Here is a 17,415-nt window from a genome sequence, read left to right on the forward strand (position 1 = left end):
GTTTGTCTTACTACTTTTAATGAAGATGATTGTGTGTTTGACCGTCTGCGTCTTACTTTGTTTCATTCTCGGCAGTTTGCACGTCGGCTTGCTGAAGAGATACTCAGCTACTCGTCCGTGGCGATGCGTGTTGCATTAGCGCAGTCTGACTAATGTCATATAGCCTATAACACGCTCTCACACGTTTATTATTTTAACATTTCGGTCCAGTTTCGTCTGGAATGCATCCCAGACCACCTCCTGAAGTGGTTTGAGCGACCGGAATTATATCCGTCTCGAATGCGTTTCGGAGGGCATTTACACCTGGTCTTTTCACGATCGGATAGCTATCTGATCAGACAAAACGCATGAAGTGACCAGGTGTAAACAGCCCCTTTATGAAACAAACCAATCAAACAGGTGCAGACACTAATCAAATCAATGAGTAACTAAGATAAACTATTTGCGGGTAAGTAGGAACACAGGAAACTAGGTCAAACGACATACATATACAGAACATACATGTGAGAGATGCATTGTAAAGTTTGATTAATTCTTGTGAATTGTTCGCAGTGGTCCTCCTTCACATATCATTTGAGGGAATCTGTTCATCCAGAAATGAACAGATTCACAAAAATGATTCACCAATTCGAGTTGTTGTGCTAGGTTTCCGACATAGTTATGTAAGTTATTGTTATTGTACCAGGAATATATATTTTAGTGTAGCTACTTTTAAAAACAGAAGCTTGACTGAAGTTTAATTGCTTCATACTATGATTATCTTGTAGCTTGCAAGTTGCTGCCCCAACACTGGTATTATCTAGATTTTCTTGGCATTTACATTTTGTAAAGATGATCATGCCAGTTAATAACAGTACTTAATTGACAGGAATCTGAAAATGCACAAGCTTCATGAAAGCCCATAAATGTAAGTACAGAAGAAGTGAACTGAAATAGTAGAAGGTACTTCACAACAGGGAGCAGTTAATTGGCAATATGTAAGCCTGTAATTTCCTAAGCATGCATCTCTGGAATAACAGTCGCTGTATATCTTCTCTGGTTTAAAACATGACTTTAAAGGGGTCATATGATGAGATTTAAATTTTTCCTTTCTCTTTGGAGTGTTACAAGCTCTTGGTGCATAAAGAAGATCTGTAAAGTTTCAAAGACTAAAGTCTCAAATCCAAAGAGATATTCTTTATAAAAGTTAAGAGTCAACCACGCCTACCTAAAACGGCTCGTTCTAACACTCCCCCACATGTCTACGTCACGATGTGGGAAGATTTGCATAACGCCGCCCAAATGTTCACGCAAAGAAAGAAGGCGTAACTTTTATTCTCACTGTAGTATTGTTGTTGCCACCGATGCCATGTTGGGAAGGCGCTGTGTGTTTCGTTGTGAAAGCGAAACTACTTTTGTTTGGTCTTCCAAAAGAGGACGATATCCTCTTCATCAAGCCTGGAGCTGATCCGTGCTGGTCGCTGAGGAAATACATAAACTTGGCGCTGTGGATCGCCAGATCGGCTTTCACTGTGGACGAAGCGGAGTCCTGCCCAGGGTCGTCACATGTGGTTGCCGCAAGCCCGCCGGACGCTCCTTCGTCGAATCCGCCGGCCGCAGCGTTCTCAAGCCCGCCCGCCGCAGCTCATTCAAGCCGGCCTCCGCCCACTCTAGGCCTTCTAGTGAATTATAAACAGTCCTTTCTTATATGATGCTGTCACAGCCTGGTTGCAAATGAAGTTGAGAGATTGGATCTAAGCACAGCAATTTAGTTTTATATACACAAAATCCAAAACTGGAAACAGGAACAGGAACAGAACAGAACAGAACAACCAGGTTATGCGCAAAGACAGTGAACAGAAAACAACACAGGGCTTATATTTATAGGGCCTGTTTATACCTGGTCATTTCATGCGTTTTCGCTGATCGGATATCTATCTGATTTGTTAAAACGTTTCCATTTACACTTGGCACATAAATGTGTCGTCGCAAAACAAATTTAAATCCGATCTTCAATTCTCGCGCTATATTTACAAAAAGATAAGCGCTGCATTTTATTATTTTATCAGCTAATTTCAAGATTAAAGACCGCAATAGGAGAGCACGTGGCATCAGCACTGGAAAGATGCGTTTGTCTTACTACTTTTAATGAAGATGATTGTGTGTTTGACCGTCTGCGTCTTACTTTGTTTCATTCTCCACACGCTTGAGGTATTCGGCCAATCACAACGCACTGGATAGCTGGCCAATAAGAGCACACCTCGCTTTTCATACTGATGAGCTTTGTAAAAATCGACGTGCTTCAGAAAGGCGGGGCATAGAGAAGAAAAAATAATGTACAGTATGTGGAAAATAATGTGTTTTTTAACCTTAAACCACATAAACACATTTCATTACACGAAATACACAAAATAATGTTCTTTTTAGCAACATCATATGACCCCTTTAATGAATTTAAATGTTTTAAACCGTTATGATTTGATTATGATGGGCATTCTTGAAAATGTAAAGAATTTTATTACTCACTCTGATTATATGATGTTTCTTCTTCAGCTCTGGAAATTTAAAGATCTGACACCAGTACGTTGTATCCTTATGCGGTACAGGAACCTACAATATTTGAACATGTTAACAAATGTATAGATAGAATATTTGCATCAGTCACAAAATAGTTAAATGTAGCAGTTAGACAGCAACAAGCAGAAGTATTCCATTGTGGACTGGAGAGCATGGACGTTTTATTAATCCCATTTCCATTTTTTTCCCCCTATTCAATGCTGAGTATTTGTTATGCGGTTGTAAATATGTGCCCTCTTATTAAATCTGGTGTTTGGCAGTATCCCACAAGCATAAAAGGGGCCTTGTTTTCATTCAAAATACCCAATCAGGAAGCAAAAGGGTTTGTATTTTAAAAAGGATTCATATGTAACCACAAGGACCTTGATTCCTAAGCATGCAAAAATAGATGAAACAGTAGGTATAACACTGCCTAGGGCTAAGCCGTTCTCTGTCACTCCTAGCTCATCAAACGCTCCAGCAGTCTGCTGAATGCACTTTCCTCACCTCCTCGTTTTGAAGGTCAAAGAAAGCTGTTCCTGCTGGGATGCTGGAGCTGGTTCCAGGGTTGAGTAATCGCAGACTCTTTCTGCCTCTGTTCGTCCCATGGTAGACTGGTCCTGACACTCTCACATCCTCCGCATGGAACGCCCAGATCACTCTCACTGTACTGCCCTGGGCATTGACAAATTATGGGTAATTGTAGACTTAAGTGCAAGAGACTTTCTATACAAGTAATAATTTGACAACATTTTGGGGAAGTGAGTTTATTTAACTCCTTAATAAAATACTGAACTATTATTTCCCCTGAACAAAAGGCAATGTGCTAAAATTACAACCAAGAGTTCAAAAAATGACTCCAAAAACTGGTTACAAACACTGCCACTGATGGTTCTTTCAGACTTACGGAGCCAGATGTAATGGTGCATGCAGTCAAACCTACCGTAATGACTTTGTCATTGTCATCACAGGTCTGGAGGTTTCTGCTGAAAGCCAGAACGGTATGTGTGTCATTCTCTCTGCCGTACAGCAGCTGGTAGCTCTGCAGCGCATCTTTATGGACCTTTCTGTTTGAGTCTGTATAGTAGTCCTGAGCAGAGTGAGGAAGAACGAAGTTAGTCCATCTCAGGTTTGAGTTTGAATCAGAAAAGAAGCTATTTTTAAGGAGTACTGGGATCATATGAGTAAATGCATGTGTGTGTGGTCACATTTGATAACCTGCTCAAAATGTTTGGTTAGCTGCACTGGCAAATGTCCTATTTGTTTCCAATACATTCAGACACCATTATGGATATGTTTTGGAACAAAAGACGTCATGACTCATGCTTACAAAACTAAAACAGAAATGTATTGATATAAATGAGCATTCATTACACAATGCTGATGAATAGTGCTGTGTTGAAATCTAATCATAAACTTCTATTGTATACATCAGCTGGATGGAGATTATGTGCAGAGAATATACACCAGTGTGGATGTATTGAAATATTGCGCTGCTTGCAGTTGAAACAGTAGTGTTTATGTGAGTACTGTCTGAATACAATCCAGGTCACAACAGGGCAGCTGATTGTAGTCAGGTCAGTGGGTCAGTGGATGATCTCATTGCAGTAGATTTCAGGACACAAAAAGCTATCACTGCAGATTTAAATGTTCGAAAGTGGTCTTGGAGAGTGGAGAGTGGTCACACAATCTGAAAACCTGAATATAATTTTATAATAAACTCTATGAACATTGCATGATTAAAATTCCCATTTACTGTAAAAAATGATGGAAGTCAAGTAAAAATGACAAATTCTAACAATAATCAATATAGTTTTTGTGACCACTACCAATACATATGTTCTGATAATATACAATATACAGAATATGCATTTTATTTCTGCTTTATTGACACACAAAAATAAATAATAATAATGACATTGATAATTCCTAATATTTATGCGAAGTTGTTTTGTGATCCAAAGTAGTGCAAATTATTTTTCATGTTTTGGGGTATGTCTAACTCCAAGTTTAAAAAGCTAGGAGTTGCTCATATGAGAATGAATGGCTGTAAAAAGTTGAGCAATTAATATATAAGCAGTGTTGGGCAGTAATAGTAACTAGTAACTTAGTTACTGTAATAATATTACTTTTTGCAGTAACTAGTAGTGTAACTAATTACTAATAACATTTCAGTAATAATATTACAGTTACCATCCATAAAACAGCTTAGTTACTTAGTTACTTTGGATGCCTCAACCCCGCTGATTTAAAATCCAACAATCAAATAATTCCTAGATTTATTTTCATGATTTTCACGACTCGCACATGCATGTGATGTCCCTGGTGCAGCAGGCAAGCTTGGAATATGGAAAAGCTTACATTCAGCAGATAGAAATATTGCATTATATTGATTTTGTCAGGAAAAAAGATGATCACGAGCACTTTTGTGTAAGTTGTGGCTTTACTTTACTCTGGCATTACATCCCACCCACATCCCTCTGATCAGCATGTGGTATTATCTGATCAGCATTATATTACTAAAATTAAAAATCTTTTTGGAAAATTAAAGTTTCTTACAAACTTAATGAGATATAATCGTATATGTGTAACGGAGAAATGACAATTAGCTTAAAGCCACACATGACAATTACTGAGATTAATACAACACTTCTACTTGAATGTCACTATCAATCACTAGAATGTTATGTGGAAGATGCACAGTTACAACTTTTGTGGGGTGCGAAGAAAAAGTAATGTAACTAGTAGTGTAACTAATTACTGTTGCCAGAAAGTAAAGTATCGTAAAGTAACAATATTACTTTTCAAATGAGTAACTAGTAATGAGTAATATATTACATTCTTTGAGTAACTAGCCCAACACTATATATAAGTTATATATTATATATAACTTGATTAGTTCTGCTTGTTAAGTGTGAACTGTTATTTTCTGATGAATGCACAGTGACATTATGGGATAGTAAAAAATAAAAAAAACTTATTTATTCTTACAATTAGGCTATTGTTATAGGCTATAGTTAAATGGATGGAAGAAAAGATGATCCATAGCAGATTATCCATAACAAAGATTGACCAAAACAGATCCATCCCAAACATTTTTGTTAGAAAAAAAACAACCACCAAATAAGACTCAAATGACTTGAATAATCAGCACTTAAAACAGAAATAATAATAATCAATCCAGCCCGACATTTACAGAGATCAAATGCAGCAGACTGATTTTAAAATGTGAGTCAGTGTTCTCTTGAACTGTATAATCAGCGTTGAATGTGAGATGCATTCAAACCCAAAGGTGCTTGCACACTTACCAGCAGATATGGACTTCCGCTGAGCACACCACCTATCACGATATCAGACGAGGACATCGCACCGGTCGGTGACAAACCGAATCCTATATATCCTCTCGTTTCCACTTCTACCTCAAAAGTGATCGTGGACTCATCAAATCCCCACTTAATGTTGTATCTCCCATCCACATCTAGTGCAGCTGAATGAATGAATCGTGTCCCCTGTGAGCATACCGAGCAGAAGAGTGAAGTTAAAAAAACTAGAGCGCAAAGAGGCTGATTTTCAGACATTTCGAGCTTAATCGCAAACAACGCCGACTGCACTCAAGGACGCTTATTATCCATAGAGCAGTTTATGGAAATATGCAACTTCCGAGGGCAAGCGTGTTTGTTTGCTTTGGTGCACTGGAGGCGAATGATCCTTTCAAGCGCTGGCAGCCTCCCCACCGCTCTCGTTTCCACTTCTACCTCAAAAGTGATCGTGGACTCATCAAATCCCCACTTAATGTTGTATCTCCCATCCACATCTAGTGCAGCTGAATGAACGAATCGTGTCCCCTGTGAGCATACCGAGCAGAAGAGTGAAGTTAAAAAAACTAGAGCGCAAAGAGGCTGATTTTCTGACATATCGAGCTTAATCGCAAACAACGCCGACTGCACTCAAGGACGCTTTTTATCCATAGAGCAGTTTATGGAAATATGCAACTTCCGAGGGCAAGCGTGTTTGTTTACTTTGGTGCACTGGAGGCGAATGATCCTTTCAAGCGCTGGCAGCCTCCCCACCGTTGAACTGTTGGAACTTGTGTGATTTCCCTTTGATGTGGAAAGAGATGTAGAGCTGAACACCGTGTCTACGAGCGCGACGCGACAAAAGTAGAACGCTCGCGTTATTATCAAGCAGCTGCCGTGCAGTCATTAGAATCAACGGCGTGATTACAATATGCTACACTGTTAAATCTGTGTAAATGTATCGTTTTTCAAGTACAAGGCAAAGCACCATTTGAATGTTTGGTAACTTACTTTGACCCAAACTTTGTTTAGATTAAATCCTGCTTCACTTAGCAGCTTTATTTTGCTCTGTTATACACTTTAATTAAAACAATTAATAATCTAATTAATTTCTTCATAAGTAAGTGAAAATGTAGCCTTAAGCTCATCTACTATATAGTTTGCAAAAAGAAATAATTAAAATGAGTATGTCAGCATGTGTAGTATTTATAATATGAGAACAGTACCTGGATGACCTCTACTACAGTGGTTCTCAACCAGGGGCCCGGGGCCCACCTAGGGGCCTCAGCAAATTTCCAAGGGGGGCTCAAGATCCAAGGGGGCGTAACAAGCATTAAATGAGCCAAAAACAATGAAAAATCAAAATGTCTATTTTAATTCACGTTTTAATTCCCTTAACTGTTTTTTTTTTTTGAATTAGGATACCAGCTGTTATTTACATATGAGAGAGAATCATTTTAAAAGTGTAATTTCTAGGCCTGGATAAATCATGAAATTAAACTCCGATAACTCAGTGGGATGTATCGTTTTTCAAGTACAAGGCAAAGCACCATTTGAATGTTTGGTAACTTACTTTGACCCAAACGTTGTTTAGATTAAATCCTGCTTCACTTAGCAGCTTTATTTTGCTCTGTTATACACTTTAATTAAAACAATTAATAACCTAATTCATTTCTTCATAAGTAAGTGAAAATGTAGCCTTAAGCTCATCTACTATATAGTTTGCAAAAAGAAATAATTAAAATGAGTATGTCAGCATGTGTAGTATTTATAATATGAGAACAGTACCTGGATGACCTCTACTACAGTGGGTTTCAACCAGGGGCCCGGGGCCCACCTAGGGGCCTCAGCAAATTTCCAAGGGGGGCTCAAGATCCAAGGGGGCGTAACAAGCATTAAATGAGCCAAAAACAATGAAAAATCAAAATGTCTATTTTAATTCACGTTTTAATTCCCTTAACTGTTTTTTTCTTTTGAAGAAGGATACCAGCTGTTATTTACATATGAGAGAGAATCATTTTAAAAGTGTAATTTCTAGGCCTGGATAAATCATGAAATTAAACTCCGATAACTCAGTGGCCATTTTTACAATAGTTATGTCAAGCACTAAATATTTTATTGGGTTGAAAACTATTTGTAATCACAAACAACTGAAAAAGTAATGAGACGTTCAAATATTTTTGTGGATGGTGGCTTGCCTTGGAGTAAAAAAGGTTGGGAAGCACTGCTTTATGCATCCAGTGAGATTCTGAAGTGTGCTTTACATATCACTTTGGTACAACAACTATAGAAACAGTGACGGGTCTTAATTAAACTAGTTTAATTACTGTACCATGTGTTTTGTGTGAGAAAAAGGTGCACAAGTAGATCAAGTTTGGCAAGCTGTGAGCAGGTTCTATGTATGAGACTGATATAGAGATGAGAGAGATGTTATTATTTTAAAAGATTATCTTTGTTTAGAAGGTGCAAAGACATTTAGGCCTCCTAAAGAATTCTGGATTTTCCAAGTTATGACATTAAAAATAAAGAAAATATGATTAACTCTGAGGGGTTTGGAGATCCTTGTTGATTTAGCCTACCAGTGAAATACAATTCATTTTAAAAATACAGTTTCAAATGGCACCGGTTGTATGGTACTACAAGCTTTGTTCTATTCTTTTCCCTTGTATTCTGTTCTAAACTTCTGAGGTGTACATTTGTGACTGATGACTGCCATCTACTGGTAACAAAGCATATTATATTTTAAGAGTACACTTGTAATGACAATGTTCATCACATCCATCCATCCATCCATCCATCCATCCATCAAATCCTATTCAGGGTGATGGAAAAACACACATTTTGTGCTGTTTTAGACATTTACATTTACGTTTAGTCATTTAGCAGTTGCTTTTATCCAAAGGGACATACAAATGAGGACAATGGAAGCAATCAAAATCAACAAAAGAGCTATGATATACATGTGCAATAACAAATCTCAGTTAGCTTAACGCAGTACGAGTAGCAAGTTTTTTTTTTAAATTATATAATAAAAAGAAAACAGATAGAATAGAAAAAGAATAGCGCAAACTAGTGTTAGAGGCCTTTTTTGCTTTTGTTAATTGTATAATAAATAAAAAGAAAACATAGATAGAATACAAAAAGATTAGAAAAGCTAGTGTAGCAGTAAATGAATAGAGTGCAAGTTTTTTTTATTTTTAAAAAGAATAGAATTAGAATAGAGAGTGCTAGAGTTAGAGGGTCAAATAAAGATGGAAGAGATGTGTTTTTAGCCGATTCTTGAAGATGGCTAAGGACTCAGCTGCTCAGATTGATTTGGGCAGATCATTCCACCAGGAGGGAACATTTAATGAAAAAGTCTGTGAAAGTGATTTTGTGCCTCTTTGAGATGGCATAATAAAGCAACGTTCACTTGCAGAACGCAAGCTTCTAGATTATTGTTTGCTTAATTTCTGGTCTGAAACTTAGAAATCCTAGACGAAGTATGAAGTATGAATGATTTCAGTAAATAGATAACTAGGGTGTTTTAATTGATTTATATTGTGTTTGACATGAACTGGTGGACAGAAAAATGGTAAGTGTGTGTTAGCTCAATGGCAATGCTGTTATGGAAACAGAAACAGAGTGGTCGAAACTAATGATTTTTCTTTAGGCATAATATCAGAAATTGTATTTTGTTTAACTTTTTTTTGAAACACCTGAGGCTCATTTGTTTGTTGAGCCCCTCTCATTAATACTTTACATCCACAACATCAGGACCAGCAGACATTCCTGGTACCTGCTTTGTAGTTTCATCTGCAGACACTAGAGGACAGCAGAGGACAGGGATTAACTGAATAGCGTGAAAAACATCAACTTTCCTAAACACCAAAATGCATATATATATATATATATATATATATATATATATATATTTTTTTTTTACACTGTGGTAACACGTACCTTCATCTAGTGGATGAGTTCAAACTCCCATGAGATCGGGATCCGACACACATTTTTTACCGGCTGCTGGGTAAGTCTTCAAGTAGCCTGTTTTCTGGTGGTCTAGCTGTTATGATCAGAATTTGAGATTTAAGTATTACTGACATGTTAAATTGAGATTCCATGACAGTTTGTATTAAATATTTACTTTATGAAAAATCTGTATTATTTACTTCATAAAGCCTGTATGCGCAAGTTAGCCTATATATCATTTTTGGGCATGACTTCTCAAATTCACACCAAAATCTAAATAGGTATTTACACATGCTTATGAATTAAATAGTTTAAATGGGCAATTTAGGTATTTGGTGATGCTATTGAGTATTTACTATCATGGTAAGCTTTCTTAACATGGTTTGTTATCATACTTATAATTAAAGGGGTTTAATGTGCGAACAAAGTTTTCTAGTCTTGATGTGTAATGGTGTTAATTCCAATAAGGTAGTGTTCAGATCTTGGAATGAAGCGTGAAATTGCTTTTCTTTTGGCAATGTAGAACACTCCTCCGCCTAAGTTTCAAAGTTGTTGAAAAAAAAAGAAAAAAAAACTTTCCCTAATTTCCTAACCAAGAAGAAGTGTTAGAAAAGCCCTTTTAAAAAGTTACACTTTTCTTCAAGTGATGCAGCTTTCCTCTCTGGAGGCCTCCAACAGCGTTCTGAGAGCTTCTTCATTGAGACTGACTCATATTCCCATATATTAGGCCAATGGACATTACTGTATTTGCACAGCTATTTTATAGACACTGTAAGTACTTTACATCAAATGGGTGCTTTCAGTCGCATATTATATGCAGCATAATTGACTTCAGAAGCTTGTGTGAAGTTAAACTGCTGATAATGGCTTCTGATTACTCAGCTGAACTTTCAATATATATCACATTGAAGACATTTAGCCCTCACCAGAAGCAGCTGCCCAGACTGAGATTAGCACACTGTCAGAAGCACAAGGATGCATGCTGACCCATCCTTGTAAAACAAGCATATGGAATGCATAGTTTCAAACTGAGGAAAAAAATGAAATGACATTTTCCATTATAGGGGACTCAGAGATTGGCCCATGTTCTTAATATCCTAATGATTTTTTGGCATAAAAGAAAAATCGACAATTTTGACCCATACAATGTATTGTTGGCCATTGATACAAATATACCCGTGCTACTTATGACTGGTTTTGTGGTCCAGGGTCACAATTGTGAAAGTTAGAAGAATATTTTTCAGAATAAATAAACTTCGAATAAATCATTAAAAAAATATAACATTTATAAAAATATTATAAAGATTATAAAATAGTATTTTAAAAGTTATAAAAATTTATTTCGATTATTTCAGGGGTTTTGTGTGTGTGTGTATATATAGCAAAATACAGGCTATTATATTCAATATTCTATTTCTGTATTAATTACTAATGTAAGAAGTGCATATCTCTACATGCATTAAATAAGTTGTATGCCATGTAGCTTCTACTTTTTAAATAAGTTCCAGAGTCTCTATACCTGTGTCGGCTTGGTTCCATAGAGACAGAGACTGAAGCAATACCACTGCTCAACACTCAACACCTGCATTTTCACTGATGCACATCACACACATACAGCACCTCATGTAGCACGGACTCACAGATAGACCCACTGCGGCAGGTTCAAAAGGTCTCTGAGGGCAGCCGAGCCTCTCTAAACATGCTTCCTGTCCCTGTGAGTTTCCATCCTGATGAATCTTTCTGTCTGTTTTTGACTTTGTGTCTCATACTCGCTGTTCTCATAGTCTCTCTGATGCTTTGCAGTCTGTCTGCAGTACTGTCGTCCTCCTAGTGTTTCTCTCTCTCGCTCTCTCTCGCTCTCTCTTTCTCACCCCCTCTGATTAACCCTAGGCCCCCGCTGAGCTGACTGCCAGACGGAGCCATTTAATTTTCACTCGGATCCTTTTCATTTCTCTCCTCCAGGCATATCCCTCCATCACCTCAGAGTGGATAAAATATGAGCAGCTTTCAGGGGACACTCTCTCTGCGAGAGGAGACTCGGTCGCATAGCTTTCGTACATGAAATGTGAGTTATGTATGAATTTTTAAATTTTTGTCGTCTTTTATAGCGTGTCACCATAAGCTACCGTTGTTTTAATGTTCAATCAACTTCATTTACCATCTGTTCCTCCATGTATAATTGGAAATACCGGTGCATGCATTTTAGACTCTCCCACCCGATGAGTCTCCCCTGAAAGTGTGTGATGTGAACAAAAGAATAAGGATAAAAAAAAAAACTCTTGTTTCAGTTATGCTAAAGAAATATTTGGTAATAAACTGACACAAAAAAACATTCATCCTCTATCTGTGAGTTCTTTCATTTGGGCCGCTCACATACTGAAACATCTAAACAATGGCTTTCTGGCAGGTTAGATTGGCTGCTCAGTGAGTGTGTTTAAATGTTTATTATAGTACATCCTATGCTATGAGATTTTATCACTGTGTCCAGTCCACCTAGCAAATCAGCCAGGTCTAAAATAATGGGGTTTGCATTTCACGCAGCATTAACCTGGCATAAGTGCTGCACTTCTTTGCACATATCCAGTAAAGTTAGTGTATTTTTTGTGAATAAAAAAGACAGTATAATTTAATTTTATTGTGCAATTGAAAATTAAATGTTTATGTGTATTAGGTACCAAAACAATCTTGGCTTTTGGACTGAAAGCACAAGCAAAGCTGTGCATGTCCTTCAGGACACACACACACACACACACACACACACACACACACACACACACTGAGGAGGTCACAGTCAGCTGCTGTGTATCACTCCAGTTGTGGGGTTAAGTGCCTTGTTCAAGCACAACACTGGCAGACGGACCACAACATGCTTCTGCCTGTTAGTTCATTCCCATCACCCCTTGCCAGCCCTAGAAACCAGCAATTTTATGTTGATTTCCCCACCTAGAGATTCACAGACCACCTAGTGCATCGACATCTTAACACAATATCGATCAAAAAAACATTAAAATCTTACATTTTAAAGGTCCATTCACACCCAGGATTTAATGAGGAAAAAAAGTTAACTTAAATGATTTTAGCAAATGGCTGCAATATAACAAAGAGTGAAAAATTTAAGGGGGTCTGAATACTTTCCGTACCCACTGTAACTCTGTCTTCATGTGTATGTTAATCTATAAGGGTTTGGGCTGTTTAATATTGGGATTTTTTTCAAAAATCCCCCACCATGGCCCCGTCCCCAGCACCCCCCAGATAAAATATGTTCCCACGGCCATACCACAACTATAACCGTAACGGCATAGAGAAACAATATCAAGGGAATATAAATATATATATTTTTCTAGCTGATGGACAATAAAAATATTGACAGCCAATCAGAATCCATCCTGTTCAAGCATTTAAAGCGGCAGACGACAAAACTGCAGCTCGTGCCTATAATAAACACTTTTTTTTGGGTATAAACGGCCTTAAAATGGATTCTTCACATGATCACTTCCGCATTTGGCCACAGCACTGCTGTTTGTAATTGTGAGAAAATTAATCACAAAATTAAATCTTTATGAATAGTACAATGTGTCAGAAAAACTTAACTAGGAACTTAAACACTATTAAATACTATTTAAAACTTAAATAGGAAAACTTTCCTACTACTATATAGAGTGCTCTATAGGAATGTTATACCAAAAGCTTTTAGGGAAAATACATTGGCAGTTAGAAGTCCATTCAAGATCTTAAGATTAAAGTTACATCCCAATTTGTGTACTTGTGCACTATTCTATTCCACTTTGAAACTAGTGTGTTCACATTGAAAATTCTAAAAATGCACATTTATGTAACACATAGTTGTCTTGATGCAGAATCATGTTATACAGCAGTTTTCAGTCAACAGTGGCATTGTAAATATGCTCTATTTAGAGCCATAATTATTATTCCGCAAGCGAAAGTGAGTAATATTCAGCTGTTCATGTGACCAAGAGTTCAATACAATAAAAACAGCTTTGTTATGCCATTGATATAGCCTTTATTTCATGTGAAAAATGCATGCTTTCAAAGAGAAAAAAATAATAATAATTATAATGCACCTTTGAAGTTTTAACTTATAGGAGGGTTTATATGGGGAGTCTATGGTGTTACTAAAAGAAAAATTTATGTTTACCAACTATGTTCTTTTTAAAATGATTTATGTGTATTCTGTAAATTTATGTAGGTTGAAATTGTTCACTAAAAACAAATCTAATCTGTACAATAAACAATGCATCTCTGTCTCCCTCTGCAGGCACAGTGTAACAATACAAGCAGCAAAATAGCAGGTGAGAGCACAACAGCTGGAGAGGGAAGGAGCATTAACACCAGTACGCAAAACTGTTACTAGGTGTTCCCAGCTTTCTCCATTTAGAGATAATTATGTAAATGGTGTTAACACTGAGCCAGCATCAGCACAATTTTTTCCCATTCCCTTCTCTCTGACACCTTCGTTCTAGCCTTCAGCTTGTGTTACTTTGTCATTGATAGCTTGTGACTGAGAATTCAATTTTCCAGCATACCGCATACACGTATATGATAGAGTACAGACATGTGCAGGAATCTAATCTGAGCTGTTTCCAGTGAATGGTCACTGTGTGACCCAGTAAGACCACCATGCTTCCTTAATCGAAAAATAAACTCCAGGTGAGAATTAGCCTTCAAGTGCTAATTACAGTCCTTCAGCTGCCCGCTGTCTCCTCTGAGGAGCTGCGAGCATGAGCTGAGTGAAAGAATAAATGCTTTCATAGTCTGCGCGTTCCTAAAGGAGACTACAGAGGCGGCACAATTGGTGGCTTTCACATTATTTCGCCAGTATGGTTAGGCAGCAAAGTGGCCATTGATTGTGACTGATTTACATTCTGTGAAGTTGTTTCAAATGTTCATTATTCTGCTAAACCCATTGTTCTAGATGGAGAAAATAAATGGCACTTTATTACCTTAAATATTTAAGGGAACGCTATGGCAGCATTAAAGTGAGAAACCTTTGTCTTGGGGCAATTCATCTGCGTTACCCTTTTTCTAATCCTGAAGGCTGATATGAAATATTAATCGCTGACTTTGAATATGTCCTAACATTTACAGATGCCTGCATGTGGAGTGTTTTGCTGCGGATCAATTGTTTGAATGCCTCAAAAGCATTAAGTCAGATTATGAATAAATAAGAAGCAGAACTGATAAGGCGTCATTGCGCTAAAGGAGGGGCAAGAGTTCATGTGTCTAATTCTAGACTTCAAAGACCGACGTGCCTTTTTCATGTGTAGACAGTCTTTCAAGAAATTAGGTCGAGTTTTTTCAGTGATTTAGAAATTAAGAGCGTGCCTCTTTGAAATATAATCACAGAGGAGAGCATGTAGAAACACATAACTTTCATTGGTTTTTGCACTTTAATTTGCATATTAAGCCTTTGGAGTTAACTAATCTGGGCTAGACTACTAGTGTCTCTATAAACAGAGAAAACCAGAAATACGCTCAGTAATAATAATAATGTATGCAGTATGCTTAATTTTATTTGAATAAATTATTCAATTAATAAATCGATATTAATAATATTTATTAATGACAAAGAGTCCGATTTCTTTTGGTAGAAACACATAAATTTACCAGTTAACTAATCTAGCTACAGTGTCTCTAAAACAGAGAGTAATAAACCAAATAATAATGATAATGATAATGATGATAATAATAATAATAATAATTGCCTTCTGTTTAATTTAGATTGATAAATTATTAAAATAACAAATGAATATATTAAAAGATTATATTCATGACAATTAAGCATGTGTACAAACTCAAATTTAACAATGAACACATTGTCATGATTTTTGCTCTGTAATTTACATATTTGGCAATAATAATAATAATAACAACAATATGCCTTCTATTTAATTTATATTAATAAATTATTCAAATAATAAATTAATATATTAAAATATTATATTTTTTCATGACAATTAAGCATCAGATTTTTGGGTAGAAACACATAAATTTAACAATGAACAGACTTTCATTAGTTTTGTTCTGTAATTTACATATTTGACAATGATGATGTTAATAATATTATTATTAATAATAATGCCTCCTGATTAATTTTGGATTGATAAATTATTAACTTAATAAATGAAAATATTAAATAATTGTATTTAATACAATTAAAGAAATATATTTAATAATGCATGATTTTTTTTTTTTGGTAAGAACACAAAAATAAACTTATTTGTTTTCTTCTTTAATTTCTATAGTAAGCCAATAATAATAATGATGATGATGATGATGAATATATTAAATTATATTCAGTATGAATATATTAATCTGTTAAATGCATATATCAAATCATGACACTTGTATTTTTATTTATTTACAGAATATTGTTTACAGAGATAACTTTAACATATCAAATGGTGCTATAATGATTAATGAGGTTAAAATGGTTATTTTTTGCACATCTGAGTTTCCATTCAGCTTATACTACTGTCCTCCCACATCAACCCAGAAGTCAAGCTTTCTGCCTTTTATTACTAGTCATCTGCTGTATAGAGCTCATTGTGAGTGATGCTGATGGCGGGCACTGAGTTGTAGAAATGTGCTGCTAGGCGCGACGCTGGTGTTCTCGAGGTGTGTGTGTGTATGGGAGGGAGATAAGTTATGCAGGAGAAGTCATTGTTTAGCACGGTGAAGCGCTCCACAGAGATCTATAGCAGCATGATGAGGAGATGAAATTAAGGTCAGCAACACCACAACTTTTCCTGTCACAAGAAAGATGCAGTGAATGGGTGGGGGAGAAAATGACTTAAACTGTCCCTGGTTGTCTGCGTGGGAATCTGATTTCTGGAGTCATTAATTTTGTTCTCTAGCCATTAACGCAGCTCTGTTACGAAGGGCTGAAGCTGCTGCATTATGTAAGGATACCTGGGATTTTCTCAATACCATAGTAGGAATTCATTGAATATTTGTTTTTGTTTTTACCTTTCATCCTCAAAGAGAAAGCTGCTGTCATTTACTACATCTAATATCATGAATAACCTTTCATACTGTCTCCACTTGACCATGAATGTCTGCCAGTAGGTCCAGCATTTCTTTTTTGTCTTACGCACACCCACAGACTCACCAGAAGGCCCTAAGAGCCCAATTATTGACACCAAATGCATCAATAATGTGACAAATGAAAAATCATTTGAAGCTTTGTATGTGAGAAGCCAACAAAAGTGACTTGCACATAAGCCATTAAATGCAAAAAAGTCATGTATTTCTGCAAACTAATAATTTAGAGTCCATTAATGTACTGTACGTATTAAACTGTAAACCCTACACTGCAAAAAATGCTTTTCTTACTTAGAAAAGTAAGTAAAAAAAAACAAGATTATTTTGCTTACCCCATTAGCAGATTATTTTGCTTGTTCTAATTTGAACAATGTTCTTTTTTTTCTGAAAACAAGACAATAAATTGACTTGTCTAGAAAATCCTTCTTGATTTAAGAATTTTTAGATATTTTGGCTAGAAACAAGACAAAAATCTAAGTAAGAAAAGCATTTTTTGCAGTGTAATAAGTTGACAAACCTCACAAAATTTTAGTTAATCAGTTTATAAACTTTGATTTTGTACTACACA

At 36.3% G+C, this 17,415-nt stretch overlaps 1 protein-coding gene across 1 annotated transcript in view; it reads right to left on the bottom strand.

Moving 5' to 3' along the window:
- moxd1 (monooxygenase, DBH-like 1) overlaps positions 1 to 6,113 on the bottom strand; it is a 21,681-nt gene extending 15,568 nt beyond the window's left edge. The window contains exons 1-4 of the mRNA XM_016283778.1: positions 5,844 to 6,113; positions 3,479 to 3,625; positions 3,043 to 3,210; positions 2,506 to 2,589 (exon numbers count right to left, since the gene is read on the bottom strand). Of these exons, the coding sequence (XP_016139264.1) occupies positions 2,506 to 2,589; positions 3,043 to 3,210; positions 3,479 to 3,625; positions 5,844 to 6,113 (669 nt within the window). The remainder of the gene's footprint in view (positions 1 to 2,505; positions 2,590 to 3,042; positions 3,211 to 3,478; positions 3,626 to 5,843) is intronic.
- Between the last annotated feature and the right edge of the window lie 11,302 nt (positions 6,114 to 17,415).

Source organism: Sinocyclocheilus grahami, unplaced genomic scaffold (genome assembly GCF_001515645.1).
Source record: "Sinocyclocheilus grahami isolate Dianchi unplaced genomic scaffold, SAMN03320097.WGS_v1.1 scaffold176.1, whole genome shotgun sequence".
In the NCBI taxonomy this organism is placed as follows: Eukaryota; Metazoa; Chordata; class Actinopteri; order Cypriniformes; family Cyprinidae; genus Sinocyclocheilus; species Sinocyclocheilus grahami.